The sequence below is a fragment of the Cornus florida genome, unplaced genomic scaffold (assembly GCF_030987335.1).
Source record: "Cornus florida cultivar Cherokee Brave unplaced genomic scaffold, ASM3098733v1 CherokeeBrave_3.0.0_Hap2_Chr09, whole genome shotgun sequence".
In the NCBI taxonomy this organism is placed as follows: Eukaryota; Viridiplantae; Streptophyta; class Magnoliopsida; order Cornales; family Cornaceae; genus Cornus; species Cornus florida.
Genome location: NW_026775579.1, coordinates 18,926,348 through 18,946,302, shown reverse-complemented (window position 1 = coordinate 18,946,302; position 19,955 = coordinate 18,926,348). Strand labels below are relative to the sequence as shown.

At 37.8% G+C, this 19,955-nt stretch overlaps 1 protein-coding gene across 1 annotated transcript; it reads left to right on the top strand.

The window, feature by feature from the left end:
* Positions 1 to 354: 354 nt before the first annotated feature.
* On the top strand, positions 355 to 918 carry LOC132272395 (uncharacterized). The gene is made up of 2 exons (XM_059773553.1): positions 355 to 457; positions 641 to 918. Exons 1-2 carry the CDS (start codon positions 355 to 357, stop codon positions 916 to 918), a joined length of 381 nt encoding a protein of 126 aa, XP_059629536.1.
* Positions 919 to 19,955: the final 19,037 nt, after the last annotated feature.

Sequence of the window (19,955 nt, the reverse complement as noted above, 5' to 3'; positions counted from 1 at the left end):
TTTAATTTTAAAGGATTTTATATATTAGATTTCTTTCAGCTTTTAAACTTTTATTTATTAAATTCATTTTGTATTCTGTGTTCGGTTAAATATTAATTGTCTGATATTCCTCGGGTTTGGGCCTGGGCCTGATCAACCCGTGTCTCGGATCTGAAGGGTATTACAGTTGGTATCAGAGCACTCGAGGTTCAAGTGTCTCTAGGATTCTATTGTATAAGACTTCCGCGTGGCGTTCTCTCTTGTTTAGAGCTTTAAGATTAGGATTCGTTGAATTCCTTTACGGTCCGTTTACAATCGTACTGATGTCTGTCTTTCTATGTTAACAGTATGGTTAATGCTAGAAGAGGACAGAACATGAACAGTCGACAGAGGAGACTGGCATGTAGGCAGCAAGAACGCCTACGGCGTCGGCAAATGGGGGAAGAGCAGCAAGTGCCTAGGTTTCAGGAGGAAGATGGTCAGTTGCAGATAGAGCATGAGGAAGTTCAGCATACTCAGGAATCTTAGCATTAGGTCTACAATCAGGGTAGGGATCCAGAGTATTCTCCTCTGTTAGTTTACATCATTGCTCAGGCTGTAGCTGCAGGCGTAGCAGCGGCACTTTAGAGTCAGCTACATGTTCAACAAACACTTGAAACAGTACTAGTGGTGCAGAATGTGGTTAAAGTTCATTATTTTGGCGGCGGAGAAGATGGGCATACATCCAACCAATGTTCTGAGTTAGCCCAGAGACAGCAGAATGGGGTACTACAGGCAGAACGGGATCAATTACAGTCTAACCAGCAGAGGGGGTCATTTGTTACTTTTAGGGGTACTTGCTATACTTGTGGAGAGTATGGTCACACTTCTAAGCAGTGTCCTAGACGAGGAGGTATCGGGCCGCCCCAGCAGGAGGGTATCGAACCACAAGGAGGATGACTCTTTTAAGAATGATTTTTGATTATTAGTAGTAGAGGAGATTTTAATAAAAGTGTGGTATGGATTTAAACACATACACTAGTTGTATGTTAAAGAATATCTTACGATTTTCGTTTGACAGTTATGGTGTGGAAAAGTTCTTTATAAAGTGAACTAGCGGTTTTGGTTATCTTTATTATGTTTTGAGATAGCATTTTTGTGATATGTACATATTTGGTTTTATTAAACTATATTGGGATGATTGTGTTGCATTAATAGATGATTATCCTAGTGGAGTGATTGGGGTTTGTGGAACAGGCAAGCAAATAGTTGCTTGTAAATACATGGTGTGGAGACAGGTTGATTACTAAGAAGTTTATAAGAGAACTTGTGTAAATCAATATGGTAAGTTTGATTTAGAAGGAGGTATTCCCAGGATAGAATAATAATCTAAAAAATGGGACGATTGCGGAGCATTTCGTTTTACCTTATGTGTTTTGCTCTACGGAGTATTTATAAACATGGGATTTTCATGGATTGGTTGGTGACACACATATGCAGTAGACCTCAAGATATTTCTACATTGTTGGGTGATACAGCCATTTTACATGAGAGTGACGGACCTGTGACACTAGATGTTGGCAGACTCAGATTTCTAGCCAATCTACTGGTCCTGGACATGCGCACTTATGACGTGATACTTGGGATGGATTGGTTATGTCACTACCATGCCCAAGTTAATTACTTTGATAGGTCTATTGTGTTCACCATACCTGGTCAGGATATGTATGTTGTAGCTATGCCACGTTCTAATGGGGGCGGTAACACGTATTTGTTCCATGTAGAGGAGGAAACAGAGGAGGAGGTTACTGTATCATTGGATCGTATACCAATTGTACAGGACTTTCTGGATATATTTCAGGAGATTCCAGGGTTGCCACCTAGTCGCGAGATCGACTTTGTGATTGACTTAGCTCCAGGCACTATGCCTATTGTTAGGGCACCGTATAAGATGACACCAGTAGAGATGAGAGAGCTGAGGGATCAGATTTAGCAATTACTCAGCCAGGGTTTCATTCGTGGGAGTACTTCACCCTGGGGAGCACCAATTTTGTTTGTGAAAAAGAAGGATGGTTTGCTTCGCCTGTGTATTGATTACAGGGAGTTAAACAAAGTTACTATTTGTAACAAGTATCTGCTACCCAGGATCGATGATTTGTTTGATCAGTTAAGGGGAGCCGCATATTTCTCCAAGATTGATCTACATTCTGGGTATCATCAACTAAGGGTTAGGGAGCAGGTGTAACGACCCGGATTTCTCAACCCGGTGCATTAGTGATGAATTGAAAGTTGACCCGATAATGGACCCAAAATGCGGAAGCGAAAGAAGCCAAATGACCTCAAGAGATGTACGTCATCCCTAAGGCCCCAAAATGACTCTCTATGAAGCCACGGAACTCAAATGAGCCAAGCAAATGAAGCAAGAATTCCTAACCAGAAAAGAGATGAACTAAGGGCAAAATGGTCATTTCTCATTGAAAAGGGTGCCACCGTGTACACCATTGGAAGGACAACGAAAAATGAACAAAATTAGACTCAAGAATCGTCTAATTCTGAGTCTGGGCAGAAAAGATATGAAATTCCAACACCCGATGCGAAAGTTATAAAGCAATGACTTAACATTTTCCAATATTTTCATAATAAACTTTGAAAACAAAAGTGCATAGAAAACGAGATACATGTCATTGGCCTCCGGTCTCATCTCATACATAATAAATACATTGAAAAGAATGCACTTACATACACTTTACATATACGAATCAACGAATACAAGTTTAAACAAATAAGGCTACAAAGAGGCATCTTATGCTAACACTTGCATAAAATAGAAACTTAGAAACTGTAAGCCATCTAAGGAGCAATGGAATCTTCAAATCCTGAGTCCTGTACCTGAAATATGCCCCAGTATCGTAGGGGTGAGTAACATAAAGCTACTCGTAGGAGATGAGCATGCATCGACCTAGCATTTTATAATTTTATCACCTTATGGTGAAACATGTTAAAGGGGCTCATGCCACCTAACGTCTATGTCAAGATGAGACACAGGGAGCATCCTAAGCTACCTAGATCATTTATATCATAATCACATTGTTCATGCAATTCAAACAACATGGAAACATGTTATACAAGGCAACAAGATATAGATTCTCAAAGTCTTCAACTTGAAATCCAAAATACGAAAACAACAAATGTGGGTCATGCCACCTAACGTCTATGTTCAAAATGAATCTATAAGGTCATTCCTAAACTACATTTGAACATCAAAACACAAATTATGATATCGATGCAATTTAACCAACAATGGAACTTCCAATACAACGCATGAAGCATGCTTTCAAAAAGCTACATCTTAAGCTCAAAATAGGAAATCAAATAAGGAACAACAAGTTAGGATATCATCTAGTTATCAACTTGAAATGAAATTCGAAATCAAACAAAGTGGATACTCGGACGTCACGCCGGATCAGACCGACAACATAGTTACTTTAGGGTTACTAGCCCATGGGTAACCTCCCTATGTGCGCACTAGACTATAGAGAGGGACAATCCCTCGTACTAGAACCAAGTCCTAGCTGTAGCTAAACAACGACATCCCCAAGTTTCCAAAATCAACAAATTGTGCAACAACGTATATATATCAACATATATATACAAGATTTCAACTATTTACCAAGCACAATCCAAATTTTGGAAACTTATACAATACATGCTCAAAATTCACAACTACTATGGCATGTAAGATGTCAAATACAAAGTGTGCAAATCCTTACACATAGCAACAATATATTCAATAAGGAAAAACATATTCTCATGAATATAAAAGTAACAACTATGTTATCCAATATTCAAAAGTAATCAAGTGAACATACGTCAAATCCAAATCCATGATTTAAATATAGAAACAACTTCCAAAATGCAATTAAATCCATGCAGTAATAAAGTAGAATTTAATTAAATATAAATAGTTAAATTCTCTAAATTCCAAGTTAATCCAAATAACCTCAATTTAATATATATTGAAAGATATGTCATGGTCATCATATATATAACATCAAATGACAAGTTAAGTGATTAAAACACTTAAAACAAAATTAATCAAACTAATTAATTAATTTCCTCTAGATTTTTAAACAATTCCAAATGCCCTCAATTTAATCTATGTTAGAGAACATGCCAAGGCCTATTTAAATACCACATTACAACTTGATTTAATGCTTGATACAACTATGTGAATTAAACTTTCACTAAAGATAAATATTAAATAAAAGTTGTAATTCTTAATCAAATGATCCAAATTTAATATATGTTAACCAATATATCTAAGCATAATTTCCTAGCATGTTACAATTCAAATCAAAGTTATACATCATCATAAATTTTAAATCTTATACAAAGAAATAAAAATTACTAACTTTCTAGATTTGAACAAGGCATACATATATGTTGTATAATCATGGCAAACACACAATACAACACACAAATAATCCTAAAACATTCCCTACCTCAATTGGAATAAAAATCCCAATTACCACCGAAATAAAATCGCCCCAAATTTTCGGTCCGAAAAACAGATTTTTCAGCTTGCTACCTTCAACTTGTAAAATTCATAAAAAATTCAATTCTAACCCAAAAATGAATGAATCCAAAGCCCAGTGAAAGCTTAAACACTGTAATTTGATAATATAAATTTAGTTTAATAAAATATTTTCCCAATTGAAACAGTTTTGACCCACAACTTTGAAACAAATTCTGCCCAGAAAACACATTTTCAGCCTGTAGCTTCCAACTTTGAAAATTCATGAAAAATTCATTTGACATCCAAATTGGGTAAACTGAATTTATTTTGGAAGTAAACATATGAGAGTGTAAAACTGGAAATTGAAGCCATGATCCAATGTCAAAAGGTTAGTGAAATAAATCATCTAAATATATGTTTTTCAGCTGCAATAAAAACATGGACAACAGATAGTTTCGGATTTTTTTAAAAATTTAGAAATGCTCTAAAATCGTGAAAACATTCTGAGTAGTGTAAAACCCATGGATGAAGTTCCAGTAAAAATGTCAAGGCAATTGAAGCACCACAGCTTCATATAAAAAATTCATTTCCGGACTGAAAAGGAAAAGCTTCAAATTTCCAGCAACTAGCTTGCAACTTCAAAAATTCATAACTAATTCATTTTAAATCCAAATTACATGGAACCAAAACTAAATAAATGCTAATTGAGTATATTTTGATATTCTATGTTTAATTTGACAAGATTAATGACAAGTTAAAACAGTTTAAGGGCAAAATACAAGTCCTTCTCTTCCATACATGTAAAACACTCAATAATGACATAAAAATACTTCAAAATAATAGATCAATACGTCACTAGAGAATTGAATCTCTAGATACCAAAGCAAAACTAGGAGTTACACTAGATCCTTCAAGGGTTTTGAAGAGGACGATGAGGGGAACAAAAAGTATTCCAAGTTCAAAGTTCTAAGGTGAGTGAAAGGGTACCAAAAATGAAGTCAAAGTTACTAGTTAAGCTTTTCTCCAATGGTGGCTTCCTTAGGGTTCTTGAGAGGAAAGTGATGAATGAATTAAAAGGTGTAAACCCTAAGCTAAATTGGTGGGCTTCTCCACTCACTAGGTGCTCTTGCACTACCTTTCACACACACACTAATGCAAGACAAAAGGTGAGTCCTACATTTGTCATGAATCCAAGTAAGCTTCCAAGATTAAATATTAACCCTACACTTGTCAACCATCCATGCCAACAAGTGCACCAATCCTAGGACAACAAGTGGGTGAATCTCCAACCTCCATGTGTCATGAGATTAAGCCTCTAAGTGGTTCCCCCACAAAATCAACAAGTGGCACCATAGGAATGTGACACTTGTCACATTTTTCGAAAATTGCAAAAAGGTCTTTTTTAAAAATATCTTCCAATTTAATTTGCAAAATGGTCCCTAAGACGAAAAATAATTACTTTACTTAATTACCCAAAAATCCCTCAAGTTATGGATAATTGCAAAAAGTCTTGTTTTCTTGGCTTTTACAAAGAAAGTAAGCATTTAATATGCATTTCTACAAAAGTAAAAATGTAGATGTCATGGAATTTAAATATCATGAATGTATGCAAAACTGGAATCAAATCCGAGCACAAAAAATGAGGTTATGCAAGTAAAAGTGAAAAACGAGAAGAGGACGAAATAAGGAAAAGACGAAAAATGAATAGTGCCAAAAAAAAAAAATGTGGAAATGACTCGGTCCTCAAAGGAAGTTGTCAATCTAAAGGAAAGAGTCTCAGAAACCATTTCCGAGCACTCGAGACGACACTAAGAGGCAGGAAATCAAACTAGAAAAGGAAAAGATAATGAAAAAAAAATTTATCCGCAAAATTTGAAGAAAAAGGGAAAAGGAAGAAAATGACCTGGTCATTACAGCAGGATATTCCTAAGACAGCGTTTCTCATAAGATATGGTTCTTATGAGTTTCGTGTCATGCTGTTTGGGACGACTAACACACCAGCAGTGTTCATGGACTTAATGAACAGAGTCTTCAGGGCTTATTTGGTTCAGTTTGTTATTGTCTTTATTGATGATATCTTGATCTATTCTCGGTCGGAGGACGATCATGCGAGACATCTTCGCATAGTATTGCAGACGCTTCGTGAACACCAATTATTTGCCAAGTTTGAGAAGTGTGAATTTTGGCAGCGGGAAGTGAAGTTTCTGGGTCACATGGTGTCCGGAAGGGGGATAGCAGTAGATCTAGCCAAGGTTTCAGCTGTAGTTGAGTGGGGACAACCTACTTCACCTACCGAGATTCTGAGTTTCCTCGGTTTGGCAGGATATTATCGGAGGTTCATCCAGGGGTTCTATAAGATAGCTGGACCACTCACGCACCTAACTAAAAAGGGTGTACAGTTTGTGTGGGATGAACACTGTCAGCGAGCTTTTGATGAGCTGAAGACTAAGTTAACTTCTGCACCGGTTCTGGCTACTCCACAGAGCGGGATAGAGTATCTAGTCTATACAGATGCTTCTTTGCAGGGTCTTGGATGTGTTTTGATGCAGGAGGAGTGATCGATTTCATATGGATCTTGGAAGCTTAAGCCTCACGAGCTTAATTATCCAACACATGATTCGGAATTGGTAGTTGTGGTCTTTGCCTTGCGCATATGGAGGCATTATCTGTTGGGTGAGTCCTTCAGATTATTCAGTGATCACAAGAGTCTGCAATATTTATTCACTCAGCAGGAGTTGAATATGAGATAGCGCAGATGGTTGGAGTTTGTAAAGGATTATCACTTTTTTATATAGTATCATCCAGGGAAAGCGAATGTGGTAGCAGATGGACTCAGTCACCGACCTGTTGGTAGTCTTTCTATCTTATTCACCACTGAGTGGAATGCTTTGAAGAATGTAGATGAGTTGTCGGATGCTTTTATGGCTTGCATGGTGGTTACACCTTCCATCATTCGTAAGGTTTTGCAAGCACAACTCACCGATCAGTAGTGTATCGACAAAGTTACAGAGATAGCTTCTGGGGAGGTTCCATTTTACCATGTTGGGACTGACGGGGGCTTGAGGTACAAGGGACACTTAGTGGTACCTTCTGCTGATGATTTGAGGAAGGACGTGATGATGGAGACTCATCATTATGAGTTTTCGGTTCATCCAGGCGGAGACAAGATGTATCAGGATATGAAGCGGCAGTTTTGGTGGGCAAGTATGAAGAGGGACATTGCTCTGTTTGTTTCTCAGTGTAGTACTTGTCAGATGGTTAAGATTGATCATCAAAGGCCGCCAGGAGCTCTACAACTACTACCGATACCGGAATGGAAATGTGAGAGCATTTCTATGGACTTTGTGGAGGGATTTCCCATTTCTTTCAAGGGTCACAATTCCATTTGGGTCATCGTGAATAGGTTGACCAAATCAGCTCATTTACTACCTATTCACAGTGACTTCACTTCGGAGCAGTTGGCAAGGCTTTACATTTCAGAGATTGTAAAGCTACATGGTATTCCATTATTTATTATATCAAAACAGGGATTCGAACTTTGTGTCTGGATTTTGGAAGAGCTTTCAGCAGGCTTTGGGTACAAAATTGCATCTTAGCACTGCTTATCATCCTCAGACTGATGGACAGACTGAGAGGGTGAATCAAATTATGGAAGATATGATTCGGTCATGTGTTCTTGATTTCAAGGGCCACTGGGAGGATTATTTGCCACTTGTGGAGTTTGCTTACAACAATAGTTTCCAGAAGACTATTGGTATGGCCCCATTTGAGGCATTATACGGTCGACCGTGTCGATTGCCTCTTTGTTGGATGGAGGTTGGAGAGAGCAGATTCTTGGGTCCTGAGTTTATTAAGGATACTTCTGAGAAGATTGCTCTTATTCGGAATCGCATGCGTACTGCTCAGAGTAAGCAGAAGAGTTATGCTGATCGGCGTACTCGTGCTTTGGAGTTTAGAGTTGGAGATCTGGTTCTACTCAAAGTGTCGCCTATGAAAGGTGTTATGCGCTTTGGGAAGAAAGGGAAATTGTCACCACGGTTTATCGGTCCTTTCATGATTACGGATCGAGTGGGCGCTGTTGCTTATAGATTGGCACTTTCGGATACTTTGGATCGCATTCACAATGTGTTCCATGTTTCTATATTGCGCAAATTTCTACGAGATGAGGATCGGTATCCGCATCAGCATATCGATGTTGGAGAGTTTGAGTTGCAGCCGGATGCAACCTATTTGGAGCCACCGTGTCGTATTGTTGACCATCGGGATCAAATCCTTCGTAATAAGGTTATCCCTTTAGTTCGTGTACAGTGGAGTCATCACAATGAGGCTGAATCTACTTGGGAACGGGAATATGTCATTCGCTCGCAGTTTCCTGAATTATGGGAAGATGGTAAGAGTGAATTCCGAGGACGGAATTTCTTTTGTTTAGGGGAAGAATGTAATACCCCTAATTTCAAAAGGATAGTCTTGGTATTTAATTTATTGTTTTAATTGAATTTTAAATTGTTTAACTTGTTGATTGGTGTGTTTATTTGCAATAAGTGACGACTTGTTATTTAATGGTGATTTTGTGAATTAATTAATTATTAAATTGTATTTTATTTTCTGTATTAATTATAAAATTCTTTTTATTTTCTGTATTACGTTAAATTGGAATTTATTGTTTCCTTTAATTGAAGTAATTATTAAATGGTTTAATTAATTATTAAGTATGAAAATATCGTTAGGGTTTTACTTCTGTTTAGGTTTAAGTTATAAGCCGACATAAATTTGGGTTGTCTATGGGCCGGCTAGGATTCTGATTAGGGCTTGAAGTAAAAGTTGGTTTCTTGTAAAAACCTATAAATGTAAGTATTAAGTTCTGCCCAGGGTTTTTAGAAAAACCCTATTCACGACAGTGGAGGCAGAAAGAAACCAAAGAAGGCAAACAAAGATTTCTCCGGGAAATTAAGGAAGACGTCAGTGTAGGGCAAGTTCTAATCTTAACTCCTTCCCTTTGCTTCATGTTCTTTGCACGTTTAATACAACTCTAGGGAATATAAGGATTTAAATTTAAACTGAAAATTTTCATGCCTCTATTGTGTTAAAACTGTCGATATTTGGAACTTATATACTGTTGTTTAGATGTTTTCCTGTATCCATATAATTGCATTCATGTTAATTAATGAATAAAGGGGTTTAATCGGTTTTGGAACACCTTGGGACAACATTAAACTGAATAGGGTTCGTATGGGTGTTCATCTGAACAGTGTGTTTATGGATGGGAAAAACATTCCATTTTAAATTCTTTGTGGTATAATTCATGATTAATTAGTATCATTGGTTGAATAAGGAATTTAAATTGTTTTTGATCATACTGGAATCTAATTAAAACACTTAGGAACCCTAGGGATGAAGAACAGTTTGTTGGAAAATCGCTGGACGCGAAAGGGATGAAGAACATAGAAGAGACGGCTCAAGATTTCAAAGAGCCGGCTCTTTAGAGCAAAGAGCAGGCTCCATGGGAACATGGAGCCGGCTCTAAGGGGTCTTGGAGCTGCCTCAAAGACTAGGAGAGCTGAATCCAAGCAAGAAAGAGCAGGCTCTTTCAACCGGCTTCCAGTTTTACGTTTTCTGCGATCTGTTTGGCTACGGAACTCGGATTTTGGGATTTTTAGATTCTATAGGAAGCTATACTTGGGTGTTTTGAGATGTTCTAAGTCTAGTTAACACTTGTGAGAGTGGATTAATGCTTAATAAACCAGTAGGTGTTTATAGCTTGAAAACTGGTAAGTCTCGACGGAAATTGTTTTATTTCAGTGCAGGGGAATTTTAAATTAGTGAACCTTAATTTATTTATTCTCTGTGAGTGGAAATTTTATTAATATGATATTATTAATAGTGGATAAGCATGATAATTAATATGGTTTTTATTAGACTTGTCATGGTTTTATGGACGAGAAGAATAAATTATCTGCATGCTCAAGTAAGATAATTTGTAATGGAGATATGGGATGAACATGATGCTTATCTATTTAATTTAAGTTCATCATGGAATTAATTGATATGTCTTATTATTTTGATCTATCAGTTACTAGAGTAAGCATGTTAGTCTATATTTCTATTTATGCTTATTATGGTTTAGTTGCGATGTGCATTGATTATGTATTCCATCAACTGTTGGATGGATTGGATTGTATGTACCGGTATGGGACGGTGACATACTAGGTTTGGGTTAGCTCAAATTGCTATGTCCTACCTACTTTGGAATAAGGATACGGATTTATAAAAATAGAATCCTCCTTATGTATAAGTCTGTGCGGTTGAATAAGCTGAACGACTTAAGTTTGTGCAGTTGAATAAGCTGAACGACTTACTGGATTTCTTATGGATGAATGTGAACGGATTTTAAATATATTATTATGATACCGTGACATGAGATTGAGTCTCAGAGTCGACGGTTAGGGAGCGTATATGCAGTAGGACGCGTAGCTGGCTATGCTGGTTGAGGTGTACCCTGTTAGGCTTAGGTAGTCATGCCCACTCAGGTGCGTTTTGCATGTTACCTTCTACTTAGGTTGAGACCCGTATCATAGTCTAGCGAGAGTCCATAGTGTGGATATATATATATATATATACACGACTTATATAGTTATTGTTGAGTTGGTTAGAGTGTATATGCATATCGAGTCTCTGCTTGGATTGTAGTAGGTTAGAACTTGTTTGTGGGCCTGACCCATTCCTATTTTTCAGGTGTACGTCAGTTCCAGGCCTGAGCTTGTTCGTGCTGGGCAAAGACGGTCACTCATTCTTCCGACGACGTAAGATCTTTCTTTATGATTTAATTATGGATTTCTTCTAGTTTTATTTCAGTTTGATTTTCTGATTAGGGGTCCACTGGATGGATTCCCGAGTTGTACCATTGGATGTTTTGGAGTTGGATTATTATTATCCGGGTTTTTAAGTATTTTAATTTTAAAGGATTTTATATATTAGATTTCTTTTAGCTTTTAAACTTTTATTTATTAAATTCATTTTGTATTCTGTGTTCGGTTAAATATTAATTGTCTGATATTCCTCGGGTTTGGGCCTGGGCCTGATCAACCCGTGTCTCGGATCCGAAGGGTATCACAGGGTCCACTAGAGATGGATTCCCGAGTTGTAAATTATTGAAGGTTTTTGGAGGATTTTATTTTAATTTTATTTATTCAAGGGTTTTTAAACTTAGATTTCTTTCAGCTTTTATTTATTTCTTAATTCATTTTGTAATCTGTGTTTGTTTTAAGTATTAATTGTTTTATATTTCTCCCGGGTTTGGGCTTGGGCCTGATCAACCCATGTCTTGGATGTATCACAGTTGGTATCAGAGCATTCCAGGTTCAAGTGTCTCTAGGATGTTTCGTATTAAGACTTCCGCGTAGCGATTTCTCTTGATTAGAGCTTAAGTTTAGGATTCATCGTATTCCTTTACGGTTCAGTTGGAAAGTACTGATGTCAATCTTATTTTGTAATTGCAGAATGTTTGGTACTAGGAAAAGGATGTGGTCCGCAATGAAAGCAAAGAAGGACCCACGGAAGAAGAAGGTTACTCTGATGATTCCCCTACGAAGGCCGACCAAGAAGGCAGAATTGGAGACTAAGGAGTTGATTCCAGTAGGTGTTGCTTCGGAGTACAAGTTAAGGAAGGTTTCGGATGTGTGAGATTGGCCACCATACTGTGGACCTAGCACAACTTCAGTGGTACTCGAAGCTAAACCAAGCGGAGAGGAAGACCATGAAGAAGATTAGGATGGAGGAGATATCGGAGCATCCAAGATAGAAGGCACCGGAGTTCAAGGATGACTGCTCTTTTAAGAGTACTTTTAATTACTAGTAGTAGAGGAGGTATTAGTAAAAGTGTAGTACGGATTTAATCACGTACACTAGGATTATGTTAAAGAATATTTTACGATTATTCGTTTGACAGTTTATGGTTTGGAAAAGTTCTTAATAAAGTGAACTAGCGGTTTTGGCTATCTTCATAGTGTTTTGTGATAGCATTTTTTTTGTGTTATATACACATGTGGTTTTATTAAACTGTATTGGGGTGTGTATGTTGTGATAATAAATGATTATCACAGTGGAGTGATTTGATTTTTGGACAGGCAAACAAATCTTTGTTTGGGGTACATTGTGTTGAGACAGGACAGTTACTAAGGATTTTATAAACAAACTTGTGTAAGTTGATATGGTAGGTTGATTTTGGAGGAGGAATTCCCAGGATAGAATGATAATCTAAAAGGGAGTAGCTTTGGAGTATTTTAGTTACCTTATGTGTTTTGGTCTCCGGAGTATTTAGCATTCTGGTTTGGATAGTTTAGTTGGTGACACTAGATATTGGTAGACTCAGATTTCTAGCCAATCTATCGATCCTGGATATGCACACACATGCTGTGTTACTTGGGATGGGTTGGTTATCTCACTACCATGCCCAAGTTAATTGTTATGATAGGCCTGATGTTTTTACCATACGTAGTCAGGATATATACGTCGTCACTATGCCACGTATTAATTAGGGCAGTAGTACTTACTTGTTTCATATGGAGGAGGAAACGGAGGAGGGGATTACTGTGTCATTGGATTGCATACCAATTGTACAGGACTTTCCGGATGTTTTTCAAGAGATTTCAGGGTTGCCACATAGTTGAGAGATCGACTTTGTGATTGACTTAGCTCTAGGCACTACGCCTATTGCTAGGGCACCATATAGGATGGCACCAGTGGAGATGTGAGAGCTGAGGGATCAGATTCAGCAATTACTCAGCCGGGGTTTTATCCGTAGGAGTACGTCACCCTGGGGAGCACCAGTTCTATTTGTGAAGAAGAAGAATGGTTCGCTTTGCCTGTGTATAGATTACAAGGAGTTAAACAAGGTTACTATTCGTAACAAGTATCCTCTACCTAGGATTGATGATCTTTTTGATCAGTTAAAGAGAGCTACGTACTTCTCTAAGATTAATCTGCATTCTGGATATCATCAACTTCGGGTTAGGGAGCAGGATGTTCCGAGGATAACATTTCTCACTAGATATGGATCTTATGAGTTGCAGGTCATGCCTTTCAGACTGACTAACACACCTACGATTTCCATGGACTTAATGAATAGAGTCTTTAGGGCTTATTTAGATCAATTTGTCATTGTTTCATTGATGATATCTTGATTTATTCGAGGTCTGAGGACGATCATGCTAGACATCTTCGGATTATGTTACAGACGTTTTATGAGAACTTGTTATATGCCAAGTTCGAGAAGTATGAATTTTGGCAACGGGAAGTGAAGTTTCTAGGTCACGTGGTGTCAGAAAGGGGAATAGTAGTGGATTCAGCCAAGGTTTCAGCAGTGGTTGAGTGGGGACAACCTACTTCACCTACCGAGATTCGGAGTTTTCTCGGATTGGTGGGATATTATTGTCGGTTCATCCAGGGGTTCTCCAAGATAGCGGGATCACTCACTCATTTGACTAAAAAGGGTGTACGGTTCGTGTGGGATGAACACTGTCAGAAAGCTTTTGATGAGCTAAAGACTAAGTTAACTTCTGCACCGGTTTTGTGTACACCACAGAGCGGGATAGAGTATCTAGTCTACACAGATGTTTCTTTGTAGGGTCTTGGATGTGTTTTGATGTAGGAGGAGGATCAATTTCGTATGGATCTTGTAAGCTTAAGCCTCACGAGCTTAATTATCCAACACATGATTTGGAGTTGGTAGCTGTGGTCTTTGCCTTACGTATTTGGAGGCATTATCTGTTGGGCGAGTCCTTTAGATTATTGAGCGATCACAAGAGTTTGCAGTATTTGTTCACTCTGCAGAGCTAAATATGAGACAGCGTAAATGGTTAGAGTTTGTGAAGGACTATCACTTCTCTATACAGTACCATCCAGGGAAAGTGAATGTGGTGGCAGATGCACTCAGTCGCAGACCTGTTGCTAGTCTTTCGGCTCTATTCACTACTGAGTGGAATGCTTTGAAGACGGTGGATGAGTTATCGGATTTTTTCATGACTTGCATGGTAGTTACACCTTCTATCATTCTCAAGGTTTTGAAGGCACTACTCACGGATCAACAGTGCATTAACAAAGTTATAAAGATAGCTTCCGGGGAGGTCACATTTTACTATGTTGAGGCTGATGGAGGTTTGAGGTACAAGGGACGGTTGGTGGTACCTTCTGCTGATGATTTGAGGAAGGATGTGATAACTGAGACTCATCATTCTGAGTTTTCTGTTCGTCTAGGAGGAGACAAGATGTATCAGGATATGAAGCGGCAGTTTTGGTGGGAAGGTATAAAAAAGGACATTGCTATATTTGTCTCTCGATGTAGTACTTGTTAGATGGTCAAGATTGATCATCAACAGCTGCCAGGAGCTCTACAGCCACTACCTATACCGGAATGGAAATGGGAGAGCATTTCTGTGCATTTTGTGGAGGGATTGCCTAACTCCTTCAAGGATCAGAATTATATTTGGGTAATTTCGGATAGATTGACTAAGTCAGCTCATTTATTGCCTATTCACACTGATTTTACTTTGGTGCAGTTGGCGAGACTTTACATTACAGAGATTGTAAAGTTGCATGGCATTCCGTTGTCTATTATATCGGACAGGGATTCGAGCTTTGTGTCAGGATTTTGTAAAAGTTTTCAGCAGGCTTTGGGTACAGAATTACACCTTAGCACTGCTTATCATCCTCAGATTGATGGATTGACTGAGAGGGTTAATCAGATCATAGAAGATATGCTTCGGTCGTGTGTTCTTATTTTCAAGGGCCACTGGGAGGATTATTTGTCACTGGTGGAGTTTGTATATAATAATAGTTTTTAGAAGACTATTGGGATGGCACCATTTGAGGCATTGTATGGCCGACCGCGTCGATCGCCTGTTTATTGGATGGAGGTTGGCAAGAGCGGATTTTTGGGTCCAGAGTTTATTAAGGATACTTCTGAGAAGATTGTTCTTATTAGGGATCGCATGCATACTACCCAGAGTAGGCAGAAGCGTTATGCTGATCGTCACACTCGTGTTTTGGAGTTTCAGGTTGGGGATTAGTTTCTACTCAAAGTGTCTCATATGAAAGGTGTAATACGCTTTGGGAAGAAAGGGAAGTTGTCTCCGTGGTTTGTTGGTCCATTCATGATTACAGATCGAGTTGGAGCTGTCGCTTATCGATTGGCCCTTTCGGATAATTTGGATTGCGTACACAACGTGTTTCATGTTACGAAATTTCTACACGATGAGGATCGGTATCAGCATAACGATGTTGGGGAGATTGAGTTGCAACCGGATGCAACTTATTTGGAGCCACCGTGTCGTATTGTCAACCGTAAGGATCAAATCCTTCGTAATAAGGTTATCCCTTTGGTGCGTGTTCAGTGGAGTCATCACAATGAGGCTGAGTCTACTTGGGAACGGGAGGATGTCATTCACTCGCAGTTTCCTAAAATATTGTGTAATGACCCGGTCATTTCCTTCCTTCCCTTTTTCCTTAGAATTTTACGGATGAATTTTTTTCTTTGAAATTTCTTTTCTGAGTTCGGTTTCTCGTCACTCAGTGTCATCTCGAGTGCTCAAAAATGGTTTCTGAGACTCTTTCTATTGGATTGACAACTTCTTTTGAGGACCGAGTCATTTCCACATTTTTCTTTTTTCGACATTATTCACTTTCGTCATTTTCCCTGTTTTGTCCTTTTCCCTATTTTGTCTTTTCCCAGTTTGTCACTTTGTTGGCATAACCTCACTCCTTGTGTTCAGAGTTGGTTTTTGACTTCACGTATCATCATTCTAAGTGGTTTCCACGAAATACGTATCTTTACTTTTGCTAAAAAGTACTTTGGTTGCTCCCGGTGTCCATAGGTTCATAGATGCATAGTTTTTTAGAATCTTTTTCTTTTCTTAGGGTATTTTTCATAAATATCTTTTGAAGATATTTTATTTCAGGGGTTTTTAAGAAAATATTTTTGGAAGATATTTTCATTCTGGGTCATTAGTGCAGTTTTCACTTTTTGGAGGGGCCATTGTGCAATTAATGAAAGTTATTGCTAAATGCCTTGTTTTGAACCTAGATCCTCGTACGAGATTTATTTTCACATTTTGTCGAGTCGTATACTCATAGAATTTTCTTCTGGTCATTTTTCTCCAATTTTAGGCTTTTTGGCCCCGGTTACCACTGAACTTGTTTGGGGCATATCTCTCTGCTCGGGACTCGATTTTTGACGCCGTTTCTTTTGTTGTTCATATTTCTCATTTTGAATCTTTTTCATTCATAGAGTTTTGTCATTTGAGAGCGTTTGCCTAAAAATCCACTTTTCTGGACCCGGCGGGACCCTTTCGGGGCACTTTTTGAGATTTTCTATAAAAAGGGGGTCTTAAGTCAAAAAGTCAAATTTCCATCATCTTCTTCACCCTCTTGGCTGGCAGCCATGGGAGCCCAAGGGTTTGCCTTCATTCTTTCTTCTCCTCCACTTGATTTCCTTAGTGGAAACTCTTCGGCCTTAACGTTTATCGTTCCCCTCGACGTGCTCTACCTTTCCCCCTTATTAGAATTCATTTCTAACCGTTTCTTGAGTTTGGGTTTGAAGTCAAGTTGTGATTTTGATGGGGCTTCTTAGGGGTTCATGTAGATCGTGTTGTCCCCGACAAAACCTAGGAGTTTCGTCAGATTCGAAACGGTTTCATTTCGATGGGCTTTTGAGATTTTCATCTCAAATTGAGGTAGGGGATTTCTTAGGTTTATACTATTGTTGTATTGATTGTTTTATAAGCATATACAACTTGTGAGCATGCCTTGTTCAAGTTTTTAGAATTTAATTTATTTATTTTCTTTGTTTAGGATTTAATTCTAATGATGGTATATAGTTTAGAATTAAATTGTGGCATGCTATTAAATTAGGCCTTAGTGAGTTGTGTAACATATATTAATTTTGGAGCATTTAAATAAGAATTGCAAAACTTATTTAATATTTATCTTTTATGAAAGTTTAATTCACATAGTTGAAACAAGCATGAAATCAACTTGTAATATAAGATTAAAATAGGCCTTGGCATGTTCTCTAACCTATGTTAAATTGAGAGCATTTGGATAAGTTTATAAATCTAGAGATTTTGAATTAAATGAATTAATTAAAAATCTAATTAATGGTTCCACTAGTTTGATTGAGTTTTAACTTGATAATGGTAGTGACTTGGGCTTGTTCACTTGTATATATCCATTTAGGGCCATTTGGGATTGTTTTAGAAAATCTAGAGATTTAATTAACATGTTTCAATTAAACTCTATTTTTTTGTCTCAATGATCCAAATTAGTTTTTGAGTTGGTTTGTGTAGTGACTATACCATGTTGTTTAACATATTTGAATTAGGGATCATTTGGATGAGATTGCATTTTAATATTGAAATGAAATTGTCATAGCGTGTAACGAATCGCACACTGAAGATTCGACATTGTGAATGTCATTGTAGACTTGAACTCTAGGACATGGTGTGTGTGGATTCAACTTTGCATGTGCATATAAATTCATTCCTAGACATTATTTGAGATGTATAAGTTTGGTTTAACTTATTGTTTTTGGAGGCTTGTAAAGATCATGTTTATGTGATGGCTAGGGTTTGGCCCTAGTACGGATTCGTGAGTTTCCTAAGTCATATGAAGTGCGCAGTAGGTAGTACGTTATGGGTCATAATTACTTGGAATAACTTGTACACGTGCGCACTAGGTAGTACCTTGCGGGCTAGTAACCCGAAATAACTCGATTAGTCTGCAGCCAAGGATCCTAGTCTTTCCATTCCTTGATTTCACATTTCATTCCAAGTTGTTAATCATGGATTACTTGTAACTTGGGAATTGGTGTATGCCTTATGTATTTGGATATTATTTAGTATACTTGAAACTGTATACTTGCTACGTGTTTTTAGACCTCATTTAGTATACTTGAACTTGTATCCTTGTTGGAGTGTCTAAACTCTATTTAGTATACTTACGCTTAGTATGCTTGTTTTGTGTATTCGGATTTCATTTTAGTATACTTGCTTGTATACTTGATTCAATAGTATTCTATATTTATATCGGATACTTGTGTATGTATGTTAGATATTGCTTATCTTGTTAACATGATTTAGGGTACTTGAACATGTATGTCTGTATGTCATGTATTATGTTTTATTACGGTTTAGTGTATTTGAGCATGTATACTTGTATGCCGTTGTCCAATTCAACTGCATGAGTAGCTTAGGATGCTCCCTGAGTCTTACTCTGACATAGACGTTAGGTGGCATGAGCCCCTTTAATATGTTTCACCTTAAGGTGATAATTTTACAAAATGCTAGGTCGATGCATGCTCATCTCCTACGAGTAGCTTTATGTTACTCACCCATTTAGTGGAGACATTTTTCAGGTACAGGGACCTTGATTTAGGATGCACACTATGCCATGGAAGTTTCGTAGACTTGAAGTGTCATTTTCATGAAAATGTTGGCATGAAATCCTAATTGTAACCATGTATATCAAAAACTTGTATTCTTTGATTCGTATATGTAAAGTGTACATAAGTACACTCGTTTTAATGTATTTGACATGTATAAGATGAGGCCGGAGGCCAATGACATGTATCTTGTATACCATGCACTTTTGTTTTCAAGGTTTATTATGAAAATATTGAGAAATGCGAAGTTATTACTTCATAACTTTTGCATCGGGTGTGGGAATTTCATTCCGTTTCTTTCATAGGGTTTTTATGATCATGAATTTTTTTCTTTGAAACACCATTTAATTCTAGGTTTTGCATTTTAGTTCCATTTATTGCATTTTTAGGCATTTTTGGCTGTTGAGAGGTCATATTTTGCATTGGGGTCATTTTGAGGCCGCGGACCATTGGGATGCATCCTAAATGTCTTTTTATGTTTGAGTGCATGTCCACATTGCGTAAAACTCTTAAGTTTCAACTTTGGAACTATTTTTGGGCGATTTTATGCATTTTCATGGGAAATTCATGCATGAGAGTGTCATTTGAGCTTCTTCTTGTTTTGACTTGTTTTTGATGTTTGAACGGGCCTAGAAAGTGTTTTGAAACTTGTTCGGATCATGTAGAAAGCATGTAGGGCCCAAGCACCATTTTCACTCATTGCAGCAGCTTCCCATTGTTGGAGCAAAAGTGAGGGGGGTGAATTGGTCAAATCATTTTCAAATGAAGCTGGAAGATAACATAAAACAAGTATAAACAGCAAAGCAACAGGTTTTACAAGGAAACCCTCTCAATTAGGGAAAACCTTGGGTCTTGGCCTCAGCCAATGCAAGCATCCACTAGTTATAAGTAAGCTATTACACATTCAGCTGTCTCAAACTCTACACACACCCTTGTATCAGAAGTAGACACTAGTTTTCACACACTTCACTTCGCACACTAGCTCAACAAAGTGTATACAAACACTCCCCCTGTCCTAGGCAACCCTGCCAGGACCAAACAAGCTCTTTA